The 14,097-nt window shown below is 64.5% G+C and overlaps 1 protein-coding gene across 3 annotated transcripts; it reads right to left on the reverse strand.

The window, feature by feature from the left end:
- Positions 1-1,139: 1,139 nt before the first annotated feature.
- Positions 1,140-10,017, reverse strand: TRMT61A (tRNA methyltransferase 61A). 3 transcript variants are annotated; one of them, XM_025271776.3, is made up of 5 exons: positions 9,864-10,005; positions 9,595-9,708; positions 8,938-9,298; positions 6,304-6,570; positions 3,461-4,583 (listed from the first exon to the last, which is right to left on the reverse strand). In XM_025271776.3, exons 3-5 carry the CDS (start codon positions 9,266-9,268, stop codon positions 4,324-4,326), a joined length of 858 nt encoding a protein of 285 aa, XP_025127561.1. In that variant the 5' UTR covers positions 9,269-9,298; positions 9,595-9,708; positions 9,864-10,005; the 3' UTR covers positions 3,461-4,323. The 3 variants fall into 3 exon arrangements, with proteins under 3 accessions (XP_025127562.2, XP_025127561.1, XP_025127560.1); XM_025271777.3 differs by lacking the exons at positions 3,461-4,583; positions 9,595-9,708 and adding an exon at positions 1,140-1,533 and having other exon boundaries at positions 9,864-10,017; XM_025271775.3 differs by lacking the exon at positions 9,595-9,708 and having other exon boundaries at positions 9,864-10,017.
- Positions 10,018-14,097: the final 4,080 nt, after the last annotated feature.

A 14,097-nucleotide genomic window follows, 5' to 3' on the forward strand; every position in this document is an offset into this window, starting at 1 on the left:
GCTTGAAAAGCGCCTGCGTGACCGGGCTTGCCCCTACCGCGCCTGGGCCGCGGGCCGCGAGGAGCCGGCCCCAGGAGGAAGGGGAGGGGCAGTTTACATAAGCTCGGGCCCCACACAGGGAAGAGCCGGGTCTGGTCGGCCGAGGGCCGCCAAGCCACAGGCCCAGAGCAGCTGGCTGCGGCTTTAAGCCCGAATGCTTTTTTTGGAGCCGGGGTAGGGGGAGGTGGGGTGATTATTTGTTATGCAGCATGTTTGTGGGGACAGCTAACTAATACACCTACTTCTGAACCTGGGGGTGGGGGGGTCAGCGGTGCTGCCCGCCTGTGCGTGGTCCAACAGCCTGGTTCTGGTTTAGTTACACAACTAGCTATAGGCACAGGGACTGGATGACCCGGATTTTCCAAAAGAGTCTCAGCATCAAGTCTTCTGATAAACATGCAAGGGTCCCTGAAGGTGCATAAAGCTATTCAAGTGCTATGAAGTGCAGAGGACATGTCTCAGATGGATTCAGAAGCAGTCTTCAAATTCTGGCCTTGGCAAGTGCAAGACCAGAGGTCTTCCTGGAGGCTGTGGTGGCCCCCACGGTGCTGGCCATCATCGAGCCACTGGACACAGACTGTCCACACATCCATGTGATGCTTCATCTCCTGGCAGCCATCCCTCCCCTGCACCCCCTAGGCAGGCAGGAGGGAGGGAGGATGTGATTCTGGAAGCCTGAGCCCTCAAGCGCATCCTCGGGAGAGCAGCGTGGGGTCTGGCCATCCCTGCTGGGGACAGGAGGCCTGCAGGGCCCCATCCAAAGTCCTTATTTCCCTGTGACCGCGAAGCCCACGTCCTGGCAAGGCCTTCTTGTTCCTCCCTGCCCCCACTGCTTGCTTTGCTGAGAGCAGGCACTTCTCGCCTGCACTGTCTGTGCCTGGTTCCCCTGAGCCCTTGAGGACAGGACAGGCTGCCCTGGAGGCCCGGGTGCTCAGCGCCCCAGGGTGCTCAGCCCATTTGCTGGGTGAGGGCGTCCAAGGCTGATGAAGGTTGCATGAGGACTGGTCTTGCTTGCTCCCTCTTGGGGGCACTGGGAGCCAAGACCTCCGGCAGGGCCAAACCCCCGACCCGAGACCCTCTCACCTGAGGCAACACTGGAAGGAAGGGGCACCCCCCCACCACCACCACCCCGGCTGGCATGGGAGCCCGGCAGACCCTGGGCAGAGCGGAGCACTGGTCCTGCAACCTGCGTGGGCTCAGAAGCCTTGCAAACGTGGCTGGCAGTTTCCAGCCAGAGGCTGCCCTCTGATCCAACCTTGCTCCAAAGCAGCTGTTCCTGGCGCTTTCCACTCACTCTCCCGGGTCATGGGAAGATGTCCTGCCTGGGGAGGCCACCTGTTCACCTGCCTCTATGTCCCATCTGGTCTTCCACATGCAGGACTGTCACCTCTTCCAAGGAGCCTTCTAGGATTACAACAGCCATCTCTCTTCTTTGGCTTCTGTGGTCACACCCGACAACCACACAGCGGGGCAGTCTGTCAGATGTGGGAGGTCCTGGGTGGATGGGATGGGCCGGATCTCAGTCTCACCTCTGCAACACAGGCCTCAGTTTCTCCCCCCAAGCATTGGGCTGGGATAGGGTGGGAGCCGCACCATCCCCACCCGCAATCCCGGGCCAGGATCCCAAACAGCCCACCCGTCTCCCACACAGACTAGACGCCCGAGAGCCATACATTCCTGGGAGAACAGAGGCCACGGAGGCAGAGAGAAGCGGATGGGGAGTGGGGCAGGGATGGGAAGCCCACCCCCGCCCTGACCACACCCTGCGAGGCCGGTACCGCCTCCAGGGTCCCTACCCGCACCGCCCCAGGTTGGGCATAGAGCATGAGCCCCTCTGAGATAGGTGATGGAGTGAGGGGGGCTCGGGGGACCAGGGGCAGCTCACCCTGGGGTAGGGCCTGGGGCCTTCCAGGGGAGCTGGCTGGAGGCAGCCCCCACAGAAGTGGGCTCTGATTCCGACCTGGGGCCCTCTGGCAGGTGAGTCTCACAGCCAGGCCAGCTGTCTTGGGGGCTTGGGCCCAGGAGCGGGGGTGGGGTGGGGGGCAGGGTGGCGGGGGGATGCGTCACACCCTTCGGGCCAGGGCCACGTGGGTGCAGGACTTCCCGAGGAAAAACTGAAGGCCAGGGGTGCGTGTCTGGGGCTGGACGGGACTTTCCCGGTGAATCCTTATCCTGTGACCAGCCCCAGGCTGCTGCCTCGAGGGGGTGACCAAGGGACCTGCTCATCGGTCACTCGCTCACCAGGGGCCCTGGGTGGCACACTCCCCATTTGAAGGATTTAAGGGAACCGCCTGGCTCCTGGCCATCTGTCTGCAGGGGATCGCTAGCTGGGGTGCCGTGGCGCAGGGAAGGGTTGAGTGGGAGACTACCTGGGGGCAGGGGTGAGAGGCACCAGGACGCTTGAGGGGCTTTGAAGGGTGCGCGGGAGCTCACTGCTGGCTCAGGCCCAGGTGGGGCTCCAGGCTAAAGCCCCTGGGATGGGATCGAGGTCTGGTGGAGCTCTGGGGCTCGTGTGTGGGCCCAGTCGAGGGGCTGGAGGACCATGCATCCTTAAAAGAGCAGCTCTGTGCCAAGTATAACCACACACATGGACAGGAGGCCAGGAATCCTGACCCCGAACCTGGTGGCCCTACGCCTGTCATCCATCCTGGGCTGGCTTCCCTTCCGGCTCACAGGGACCCCAGTGCAGGCCCCAGAACCTCACCCCAGGCAGCACAGGGCCTGTCCCCCTACACATACACCCCATGGGCCTTTCCCAAAGGCCAAGGAGAGCCCAGGCCCTTCCTGTCCCCACAGTAGGCTTGTAGTCAAAGGTCAGCACAGGTCCTTGAAGGGGGACATGACCCCTGGAGCAGAGCAAGGGGTTCGGGGGACCCTAGGGTCTCACAGGGGACACAGGTCTTCCTAGGAGACAGGGTGTCCACCCCCTGCCACCCCTGCCCTGTGATGAAAGAGGAGACTGGTCCTCTTGGAGGTTCACCTCATTTGGCACAACCCCAAGGACCCCCAAAACCTGGGAGGTGGGCTGGGGCCAGAACAGCAGGCCTGGGAGGTCGGGCCCAGCCGGACATGCATGGACGGATGCACACACACTCCCCAGCCGGACATGGACGGAAATAAACACACACAATGCAGCCGGACATGGATGGTTGGACGGACACACACACACACACACAGCGGGAGCTCTCTCCCCTCCCCCACCCCCACTCCAGGAACAAGCGGCCCTCTCTGCAGCCGGGTGGGGGTGGCCTCACACTGGCCCCTTTGTCCACCATGTCCCAGGCCATTGTCCTGGAGTCCATAGCCCCGTGGTGGTGGCCCTGGGAGAGGAAGCAGGGGCCGGGTGGCCATGTGGCGAGGTCCAGCTGGGTGGTGCTGCAGGGAACGGAGGACCAGGCTCGAGGCACCAGGGGACCAGTCATTGCGCGGGGGCAACAGCGTTTATTTCTCCACCGGGGGTGGTTGGGCAGCAGCCCCAGACCAGCTGCTCTCGTGCCAACAAGGGTTCACTGAGGCTCCTGCCGGCGGGCTGAGACCAGAGCAGGCACCCAGGCCCTTTGTGAAACAGGGTGCTGGGGGAGGCCACATGGACCTGGAGGCCAGGCGCGGCGGGGCGGGGCGGCATGGAGCTCAGTCCAGGACCCCGGGTCCCCTCCGGGCAGGCACACAGACCAGCTCTAGCACCGCCAGCCGCCAGGAGGCAGGCCCACGCCTGGCTCTGCTCTCCGCCACTGGACGCCGTCTTCTCACGGATCCGCACCCGAGGCTCTGGCCGGGCCGGGGCCTCGGAGGAGGCGCTTCCTGGGTGGAGAAGCCAGGAGGCGGGTGGGGCCTGCCAGGAGGGAACCTGGGCACACGGCTGGTGCAGCACCCAGTGGGGGTGTCAGGCCTGAAGCCACCTCTCTGCTGGCAGCCGGGCGGTGGGGGTCCTGGGCCCAAGGCCACCGTCTCGGGCCTCCTCCTCTGCCCTCCCTGTTTGGGGCCATGTGCCCACCCGGGGGAGCCCGTGGAAGTGAAGACTGCGAGGCCACGAGCCGGCAGGGCGGGCACGCTGATCCCGGGGGGCCGCAGGCAGGAGCGCTCCCCACCAGGGCCGCGACGCTGCACACGGCGGCAGCCCCCCACCCGTCACCCTGCCAGCCGTCCAGGGAGGCGCCCTCGCCCCAGCCTCCCCACTGCAGGTCCATTTCTAAACACCAGCCCTGGCAGGCGGCCGCTGACCATACAAGGCAGTCTCTGGCCAAGGCTCGCCTCCCAGCCCCCGGGGCTCCCGGGCGCGGCTCCCTAGCCCGGAGTCTTGGTGGCGAAGGTCAGGTAGCCGGTGTGACCCACGGTCTCCTTCATGGGCGTGCCGCTGCGGAAGGGGGCGGTGTCGGGGCCGGGGTGGGCCCCCAGGTCGGGGGCGGGCAAGCTGACGGTGCGCACATTGTAGACCTGCGGCAGCACCTCCAGGGTGCTCAGCTCCGAGAAGCCGCAGGCCGCCAGCGCCTGGCATGTGCGCTGCACCTGCTCAATGCAGGGTGAGAAGGAGCAGAAGCGCCCACCTGCGCGGGGGGTGGGGTGGGGGTGGGGGTGGGAAGCAAGAGGCCGGGTCAGAGGGCGGGCCCCCAAGCCCCGCCCCCGGCCACCCCAGAGCCCAGCCCCACCCCCCCACCCCCCCGCTGGCGTCCCTCTGCCCAGGGCTCTGTGGCCGGGACCACAGCGCAGAGGCAATGCAGCCTGGCCCCATCAGGAGTGGGTGTTGGGAGAGACCCCGCTGTGCGAGGCGTGGACGCCCAGAACCCGGCTCTGGGCTCCGAGGACAGCCAAGCCCTCCGGCCACGAGGAGCTGAGGCCTCAGAGCGGAGGAGCTGGCAGGGCCCACGAAGAAGGGGCCGCCTGCACCAAGCCCGCCACTTCACCCCCTGGGCCGCCAGCGGGCACAGCCACCCCGACCCCCACTGGCAGCCGAGGGCTGGGGCCAGGGTGGAGTCTCCGCACGGCAGCTGCTGGAGCGCTGAGCCCAGAACAGCTCCAGCCACAAGGAGCGGCCTGGGGCGGGGGCTGCTGTCACAGAAAATTAGAGGCTTCTGCAACTGGAGGCGCCTACGGAGCCAGCCCTAGGCTCAGGGATGACGGGCGGGGGCGGGAGCCCCTTCCTGCCTGCCACCTCCCCCAGACGGGCCCAGGCCCCTCCCAGATCCCCCCTGCAGGGCAGGGGCGGGGAAGCCAGGCTGGGGGAGGGGAGGTGCCCTGGGACAGCCCTCAAATGTCCCTGAGGCCCGGTCATCTCAGCCCCGCCAGGGAGGCCTGGGCTCGGAGCCAGAGTTGAGGTCAAGCTGGAGGGCACAGGGTCACCTCGGGGAGCCCGGCCCCTGTGCACACAGTCGAGGCGGCCCCACCGGACAGGGCCGAGCCCCGGGGGCTGCACTGAGCCGGCGCCAGGCTCACGCAGGCAGGAGAGCCCTGGAGAACCGCCAGACCACGAGGGAGTCTGGAGCCTCTGGGCCAGAACAAGCAGATGCAGAGAGTGGGGCTCAGTGGGGCGGAGGGGACAGGACAACACACACAGGGCTCCCGGGCCAAGGACTGCCTGCTCTCAGCCCAGGCCGTGCACCCGGCTCTGGCCTCACGGGACCAGGGCCTGGGCCCGCTGGGGTCCCCGGGGCAGGAGGGATCTGCAGGCGTCGGGGGCCAAGCCGAAGGGGCGGGGGCAGGGGAGCTGGTGCTCCCTGGCCACCCTGGCACAGACCGGGGACACGGGAGTCCAAGGCCAGCGGGCAGGGGACCCACTGGGACCCACTGGCCAAGCATTGGCGTTCAGAGGGGCAGGCCATCCCTGGAGGCTCCAGGCTTCCCCCTTCCGCTGCTCTGCTCAGCAGAGAGGAGGCAGGGGGGCCTGGCTGCCAGAGCCAGCAACTTCTCCAGAAAAGGGAAAAACCCAAGGCCTCGCCAGCGCCTCCTGGCTCAGAGCCGACCTCCCCGCCTCTGCACCCAACATCTTCCCTAAAAGGGGTGCATTCGCCCGGCTTACGGCTGGTGGGGAGGGGAGACTCTGCGGGGCTGGCTGGGGTCAGGGGCTGACCTCTGACCTCTGGCATGCCCCGCCTCTCACTCAGGCAGGGCTGCGAGGACATTCCCCAGAGACCTCAGATATCACCCACCTTGGGGTGGGAGTGGGCCAAGCCAAGGGGCAGGGGCCCAGCTGAGCCCCGCACTCCCCAGTCCTGACTTCTCCAACCACCCTCCAACCTCCCCGGGCCACTCTGACCCACCCCAGCTCACCTTCGACCTTGAGGGCGTCCCAGGCATGCCCCACAGCCTCCCAAGGAGAGGGGATGTCCAGGAAGACGGCGTCCGCCACGTGGCTCACGCCGAAGCCGCTGCGGCACACGTCCTGGTTCAGCACGGTCACCCAGCGGCCCACGCGGTGCTCCTGGAACTCCTCCCGCGCCCTCTCCGCCCGCTGCTGGTGGAACTCCACCGTGTGCAGGTGGCCCGTGGGCGCGATGCTGCGGATGATGGCGTGGGACACGGAGCCACTGCCGGTGCCTGGCCGGGTGGGGCGGCAGTCAGGCGGGAAGCGAGCCCACCCGCACCCTGGGCAGACCCGCCAGGGCCCACGAGGTCAGCCCTGGCTATCAACCCAGCCCGGGTTATCAGCAGGCACCAGTCCGGAGCTCCCTGTGGGGTCCTGGGACACAGGGACTGCCCCAGGTGGGTGTGGGGGAGCTGCCTATTGATCTGGTGCAGGTCCTGCTAGGGGAGGGGGCAGCCCTGCCCACCCCAGCTCTGGAGCAAACCCTGCTGCCCCGACCAGGGGCCCCAACAGGGGTCCTGAGAGGGGCCAGATTGCCCCACGGCCCTGCAGGGTCTGTGCAGAGCGGAGGCTTGCCTCGCCCCATGTGGTGGCTGGGCCCAAGGGATGCAGGTCCATCCATCCTCCTGCCCCCAGGCCGCTGCCGCCACACGGTGCAGCTCTGCCCTCACCCCGCGTGAACGCACGGCACCGCGACAGCGACCAGCGTGCACCCATGTCATCACCCGTTTTCCTCCAGCCTCAAGCTGCCCCTCTGCTTGCCACCTTGTCCTGCAGTGCTGGGGGGCCCCCCTCCCCCAGTCCCTGGTCTCCCCACGACCTCCCCAGCCCTCATGGCTCCAGGTGCCAAGCTTCATGGAGATACTCCGTGTCCACTACACACTGACCACCTCCCCCATGACCGCAAACAGAGCCCGGCATTTACGAGCGCAGAGCTGGAGCGATCCAGGCCCAGTCCACTCCCTGCCAAGCCTCTGTACCCAGTGACCAGGGCGGTGACCGCCCAGCCAGACGCCACGGAGCCGCCCCTGCCCCCACTGGTACCTCCTCCCCCATCTCTCTAGGAGGTGCTTCTCCCCCCAGCTGCCCGCAGCGCCCCCCTGGCCCCCCCCCCCCCCACCTCCGTTACAGCCCCCGAGCCCTGCCCTCAGGCCTGCCTCCACAGCCCCCGGTGGTTCTCTGCAGCCTCCGTCAGACCAGGCCTCTGCTCCATGGCCGAGTCGGACTCATCGTGACCCCCAGCGGCGTGCACTTCCTCCCTGACCTCATTCCTGCTCCTGCCACCCTGGCCTCCTAGACGGTCCCCCATGCAGGGTCTCTGCAGGGTCTCTGCGAGGCTCTCCCTCAGGGTGACACTCCCCTGTGGCTATTCACGGCTCCCCATCAGGTCCTCCATGACCACCCAGCCGGAGGGACCCCTCTCAGTCACTCTCAAATGCGCAGCCCCAGTCCACAGTAACGCTGTGACAGTCATGCTGGGCCCACTGTCTGTCCCCTTCGAGAAGCAGAAATCCAGCCTGACTTGTCGCGGCTCTACCACGGTTCCCAGAAGGGGAGCTGGCACCTCAGAGGAGCCCAGAAGCCCGCTCACTGACCACACTTTTCAGCTGAGTGGAGCCAGGCCCTGGCCGTGGATGCCTTGTGGCCGGGGGTGGGGGTGGGGGGCACCAGGGGATGAACTGGCCCTGAATCCTGTCCACCCCCAGCTCCCCTGGTGCTGAGCAGCCAGCTCCTGCCCAGCCCCTACCCACTCTCTGAACCTACTCACTGCTCAGATTCTGCATCTGACTCTCCCCATTTCAAAGTGATCGGCTGGGCAAAAGCAACCATCCCATTGTCCGCATGGAGAAACCGAGGCCAGAGATGGAGGAGGCGGCCTGAAGCCTCCAAAGCTGGCAGCAGTGCTGCCAGGGACTCTTCATGAGCCTGGAGCACAGGGGCCTGGGGTGTGCGGAAATCCAGGCACACCTGGGCCTGGCTTCTGTTGGCCAGGCTGCCAGCTTCGGTCTCCAGTACGTGTGTGTGCGCACGCACGCATGTGTGCATGCACACGTGCAGAGTCTGGGAATATCTGGCTTCAGGTACTTTCATCTGCACCCCAGGCCTGGCCTCAGTGATGGAGGCGCTGGCCTGGGAGGAGTGCAAGGCAGGCTCTTCCCCTACAATGAGCACCATGGAGCAGCCCTGGCCTCCCTCCAGAAAGAGGCGATTCTCAGCCCTGGGCCTCGGTTCCCATTCACAGCAGTGAGGGACTCCTAGGCCAGGCACCCCTGCCCTTCTGTCAGCACCTTGGTCAGCGCCGAGCAGCGCTCCCCACCCCCTCCCCACCTCAGACAGGCAGGCTTCCCCCTGGGCGCCTGTTCCTCCTGCAGGCTGTCCTCGGTCAGGTCCCATCAAGTCTCACCGGAGGACAGCACCAGTCTCCTAACCAGCCTCCCTGTGTCTGTCCCCCCACCTCGCTGTAGTGAGCCCCCTCAGAAAGACCCTGTAGAGACAGATGGTGAGTAACTGTGCCTCTGCCTGGGAAGGGCAGGCTGAGGCTGCCTGGACACTGGGTCTAACCTCCGCCCTCATCAACAGAGGCAGCCTGCGGAACTCACCGGATTCACAGACCACGGAGCCAGGCCGAAGCTCCAGCATCATGGTGAGCAGGGCGATGTCGGTGGAGTAGAGGATCTGGGTGCGGTGCGGCAGGTTCAGTGTCCAGAGCTCCGGCGTGGGGTGCAGCACATACACCCAGCCGCCTCGTCCGCAGGTCACCTTGGAGCCGAAGGGGCGGCCGATGAGGTCTACTGAGTGCCGCAGCACGCCGTGCCGGGTTTGGGTCTGGGCCCCCCGCTGCACGCGCACGGCCACCATCGCGCCATGGCCCAGGGACAGGATGGCTGTGTCACCCTCTTTGATCAGCTCCTCGTAGGCCACGAAGCTCATGGTGCTGCTGGTCCCACAGGTGCCGGAGACCTGGGAGGTGTGTGGGCATGAACGTGTAAGGGGCCAGGAGGTGGGACTGTGCGCCTGGCATCCAGGGAGAAAGCCCTTCCTGGTCTGGTCCTAAGAGGAGAGCCATCAGCCCAAACCTCAGACGGAGAGACTGAGGCCGGGTCCCAGGATTCCCACAAAGTAAGGGCCTGACCCTCTCCCTCGGCATCCTTCTCTGGGAGCTTGGCTCCCGTTCTCTAGCTGTGAGACGAGAGAGGGACCACGGAGCGGGGGCCCGCGAGGTCACCTCCAGGCCAGGCAGAAAGCCCCCTCTTCACCTTCCCCCGTGGCGGGCTCCTGGGCAGACGGGTGACGGGGCGATGCAAATGCAAGGGTCCTCAAGCGGAGGCTGGGGCTGTGCAGCAGGCAGTAAACAGCAACATCGGCCTGGCCTGCGTAGAGGCCGGGGACGGCGGCTCAGGCCAGGCCGGCAACAGGGCTGGGCGCGGCAATGGGGGGGGGGGGGGTGCCGGGACGTGCAGGGCCTGCCGGGGAGACGCCCCCCACACTACCCGCGCTCTGCCACTGTAGCCCCGCCGAGCCTCACCGGCGACGCTCGTCGGCCTCCGACTCCTGGAGACGCCGCACGTGGCTTCGCGTCGCCGCGGCAGCTCTTCCGCCTCCGGCTGGGGTGCGGCGCCCGCTGATGACGTCACGGAGCTCCGCCCCCAGCGCGCGCGGGGCTTCCCGGGAGAGGGGGCGGGGGCTCGGGAGCGCGCGACGCCCGTCCCCGCGTCCGGGGCGCGCTCTCGATCGGCTTGTCCGGGTGCCGCCTGCTCGTGCCCAAGACCACCGAGAGCCCGAGTAGCCCGCCCCCAAGCTGCCGCGGTCTCCTCTGTGGGCGCGGGCGTGACTGGTGAAACTCCAGAAAATTGAGCTGCAGAGGAACGGGTGGTCCCACAAAGCTTTGGCGGAAGGCAGCCTGAGCAGCAGGGGACGGTGGCCAGGAGCGGCCTTAGACCCAGGCCTGGGCGCTCCTGAAACGGGCACGTTCTCCGGAGTGCGGAAGCCGCTTCCAGGACGGAGGGAGCCCTGCGTCCCCTCCTGGAACCCAGGGTGCGCTGAGCACTGGGGCTCCTCTTGGGGCCGGGTCAGTGAGGACAGGAAGAGCGGCCTGAGCGGGGAAGGGCCAGATGGAGGGCCCGGCAGAAACAGGGAAGCTGCAGCCCTGTTGTGTCTCAGCGGGGCTGAATCAGAGCCAGGCTCTGGGCGGAGTGTGTGCGGGGGAGGGGCACGGGGGCAGGGACCGTCTTCCTCCAGTGTGCATGTCCCCGTGGGCCAGGCCTTATTTGATGGAGACCCCAGTCCACCCAGCCAGGCTGGGGCCTGAGCCCCAACTCAGAGCCAGCTAGCATGACCCTTGGCCACGCTTCCCAGGCCCAGGCTGCTCCATCCTGGACATCTGGGAGTGGCCAGGCCCTGCGGAACCAGTCCCTTCCCAGAGCCCTGCCAACTTGCGGGGCGCTGAACTCTTCCCTCCTCTGGGGCCGGGGCTGGTGAGGGTGTCTGCGGACCGCAGAATCCATGATGGAGACCCAGGTGCCTAGCCTTAGCCCTTCCATGACCCTTCCCTGACTGGGCCTGGGTCTTGGAACCCCAGGAGAGAAAGGTGAGGGCCTTTAGTGACCTCCCATTCTCTGTGGGGCCAGTGCTCTAGCCACCAGCTGCCCGTGTGGCTACATCACAGCCTTGCCTCCTCCTCTCGTACAACCCAACTCCCATCTACAGCTCGCCAACCTTTGTTGCAGATGACTTTGCGCCCGCCTGAATCATCCCTTAATTGCTCTCCTGGGAGATAGCAACTTTCCACTTCTTGGGGGTTCCTCTTCCCCAGCCTCTCAGCTACTCAGAGGCTGAGTGCACACTCAGAGCCTAAATTAGGACTCGGTGACTCGGCAGTGGTTTCCTGTGGTCCCAACTTCCCATCGCCTTTCTGTTGGGGACTGGTTGGCCAGCTTCTCCATTGCCCCCTCCTCCAGGCAGCCTTCCCAGGGCTGTCCGTCTTCTGTGAGTCTGCTCAGCCCTCAGCCTGAGTCCTCAAGCACCAACTGATTAGCCAGGTCAGGTGGGTACTTTGCCTAGGACAGAGTTTATATATTGCCCCCCCCCCAAAAAAAAAACAAAACACTGATGCTGTGTAAGCCCAGTTAAGTGTCATCACTTTGAATCTTCCCCACAATCCTGTGAGAGAGGGACCATTTTACAAACTCAGGGAAGTCAAGTAATTTGCCTAAAATCACACAGCTAATGTGGCCAAAGTGGGATTGGGATTTAAAGCCAGTAAACTCAGCTTCAGAAAACCAAAGGCAGATTGGAAGAAAGGTGAGAACACGCAGGAACAGAGCCCTGGAGAACAGGAGGCCGACGATGCCCCCTGGGGAGGAGCCAAGGTCTCCTCTCCCCTGGCCTGCCCGGCCTCCTGCCCCACCATACTCTGTGGCCGCAAGGCAGCACCTGCCCCTTTTCTGACCCCAACCAACTTCCCCTTTGGGTTCTGTGGAGCTCGGGGACAGGGCATTAGGAGGAAGTCCCAGCCCCTGCTTGGGGCCTGGCCCTCCTCCACCAGGCCCACTCTGTGCCTGCCGAGCAGGGCCGTGTCCTGTGGATGAAAGGCCAGGGACTCCTTTGAGGCTCCCCACCCCCTCCAGGGCCAGGTGGTTAATGTGTAACCAAGTGTGATTTCTGAGAAACCTGGACCATAAACTGGCCGGATGATGTCACCTAGCTTCTTGCCCAGACGCTGCCAAACCGGCTCCTGTGGGCCCTGGGGAGACTGGAGGGTCCACAGGGGAGGGCTCGGTTAGCTGGGAGCAGCGTTCTTCCGCTGAGGTGGAGGCTGGTACCCTCCTGGGCCCCCCTCCTTGTTCCCTTGCTCAAGACCACCCAGGCTCCCAAGTGGCCGCTGCCCGGTAGGGGCCTCACCCTGACTTTTGGGTATAAAGGCCTCCAAGACCCCTCCTCTCTTCCCTCGTCACAGTTGCTGACCACATGTGTTGTCAGTCTGAGTCCAGCCCAGGCGTGGCCAGCTGGAGGTCTGCAGGGTGGGCCCTCGGTCAGGTTAGCACAGGGCCAGCACTGCAGGATCACAGGGGGATTGCCAGACCTCGGACCTAGTTCCCCATCACCCACTTCTCATCTTCCCTTTGCTCATCTGCTAAACTAGGACAAAACACGCATCTCAGAAGGCTGAGACCTGCTGGAGCCCCAGAGCAGGCCCTGGGCAAGACCTCAAGCCTCTGGTCTTCACTTCTCTAGTGAGGGCCTCGCTTGTGGAGAGACAGGGGAACCGGGGTCTTTCCCTGCCCCCGCCCCCCAAGTGGGTCAGGCCGTTGGTGGCCTGAAGGTGCGGGGGGCGCGGAGGGGGGACCTTCTGAGAAGCTGCCGAAGCTACAAAGAGGAAGGAAGCCCTGAGCGCCCCCGCCCCCAATCCCTGGGGTCTGAAAGTCAAGTAGGCCTCCAGGGCCAGCACTCATGTTGTAGAAACAGAAACTTGAGTCCATCAGGCCTTTGTTCGTGGGGAGTTGGGGAAGGCAGGTGCAGATATTTCTAAAATTAGGGAGAGGGGCAGCAGGGGGCACGGAACACAGGAATTTCAGGCTTAAAGAACACCTGTCTGGCCAGTCCAGAGCCATTTGTCTTTTTACCTTGCTTTGCTTTACGGGTCTAAAAAAATGCTGACTGGGAGCAGGTCAAAACACGCCAAATTGAGCAAGGGAAGAGTCAGGAGTCCTCCATGGTAACCTCGGGCCGTGCACAGAGGCAGAGGCAAAGGAACGTGCTCACCCTGTGCTCCGGCGCCCTCAGAGGCCCCGGCACACGGATCGCCGCTGGGCTCCGGCGCCCTCAGAGGCCCTGGCACACGGATCACCGCTTGGCCCTGCCAGAGGCACCCATCTCTTCCTGGTTCTTGACCGTATCTTGTTCCCTTGGCTGCTTGCTCACAGCTGCCAAGCTCACAGTCTTCCTCTAGCAGCAGTCCTGTGCAGTCCTGGAGGGATTTTGTTGAATAAACACATAGATAAGTGTTTCCCCCCTTCCTTGCTTTGTTCACAAAGCAACCATATGATGGACATTAACCATAAAAGCGCCAGTTCACCCTTTAAAAAAATATTTATTGATTTATTTTTGGCCTCTCTGGGTCTTCGTTGCTGCGCTCAGGCTTTCCCCAGTTGCGGGGAGCAGGGGCTGCTCTGTGTCGTGGCCCGCCGGCTGCTTCTGGCAGTGGCTTCTCCGCTCTCAGGGCTCAGTAGTTACGGCGCACGGACTTAGTTGCCCCTTGGGCAGGTGAAATCTTCCTGGACTAGGGCTCGAATCCCTGTTCCCTGCATTGGTCGCTGGGTTTTTATCCACTGCACCACCAGGGAAGTCCCTAAGTCACGCTTTTTAAGAGCTGTATAATATTCCACACTGGAGCGATGCCCTCCCCACCCCCGGCCAGCCCCCAGGTGACGGGCATCCGGTCACATACAGGTTGTTTGTGTCTGTTTCTCCTACTAGAGAGGGTTGGCCTGTGTGCAGACAGAGATGAGACTATAGGCTGGATTCCTAGAAGTGGGATTGCCGGGTCATGGAGTACAAAGATTTTACGTTTTAATAAACACTGCCAAGTTACTTTCCAAAACTGATGTAGCACTTCACAATTGCAGGCGGCCTGTGAATGCCTATCTCCCCACATCCCAGCCCATAGCCAACACTGGCTGGTGCCAGTCTGGGGCGCTGGGGACAGTGGAAGGCAGAGTCATTACTTTCACTTGCATAATTCTGATTTTCAGTGAGTTTTT

The sequence above is a fragment of the Bubalus bubalis genome, chromosome 20 (genome assembly GCF_019923935.1).
Source record: "Bubalus bubalis isolate 160015118507 breed Murrah chromosome 20, NDDB_SH_1, whole genome shotgun sequence".
Taxonomy (NCBI): Eukaryota; Metazoa; Chordata; class Mammalia; order Artiodactyla; family Bovidae; genus Bubalus; species Bubalus bubalis.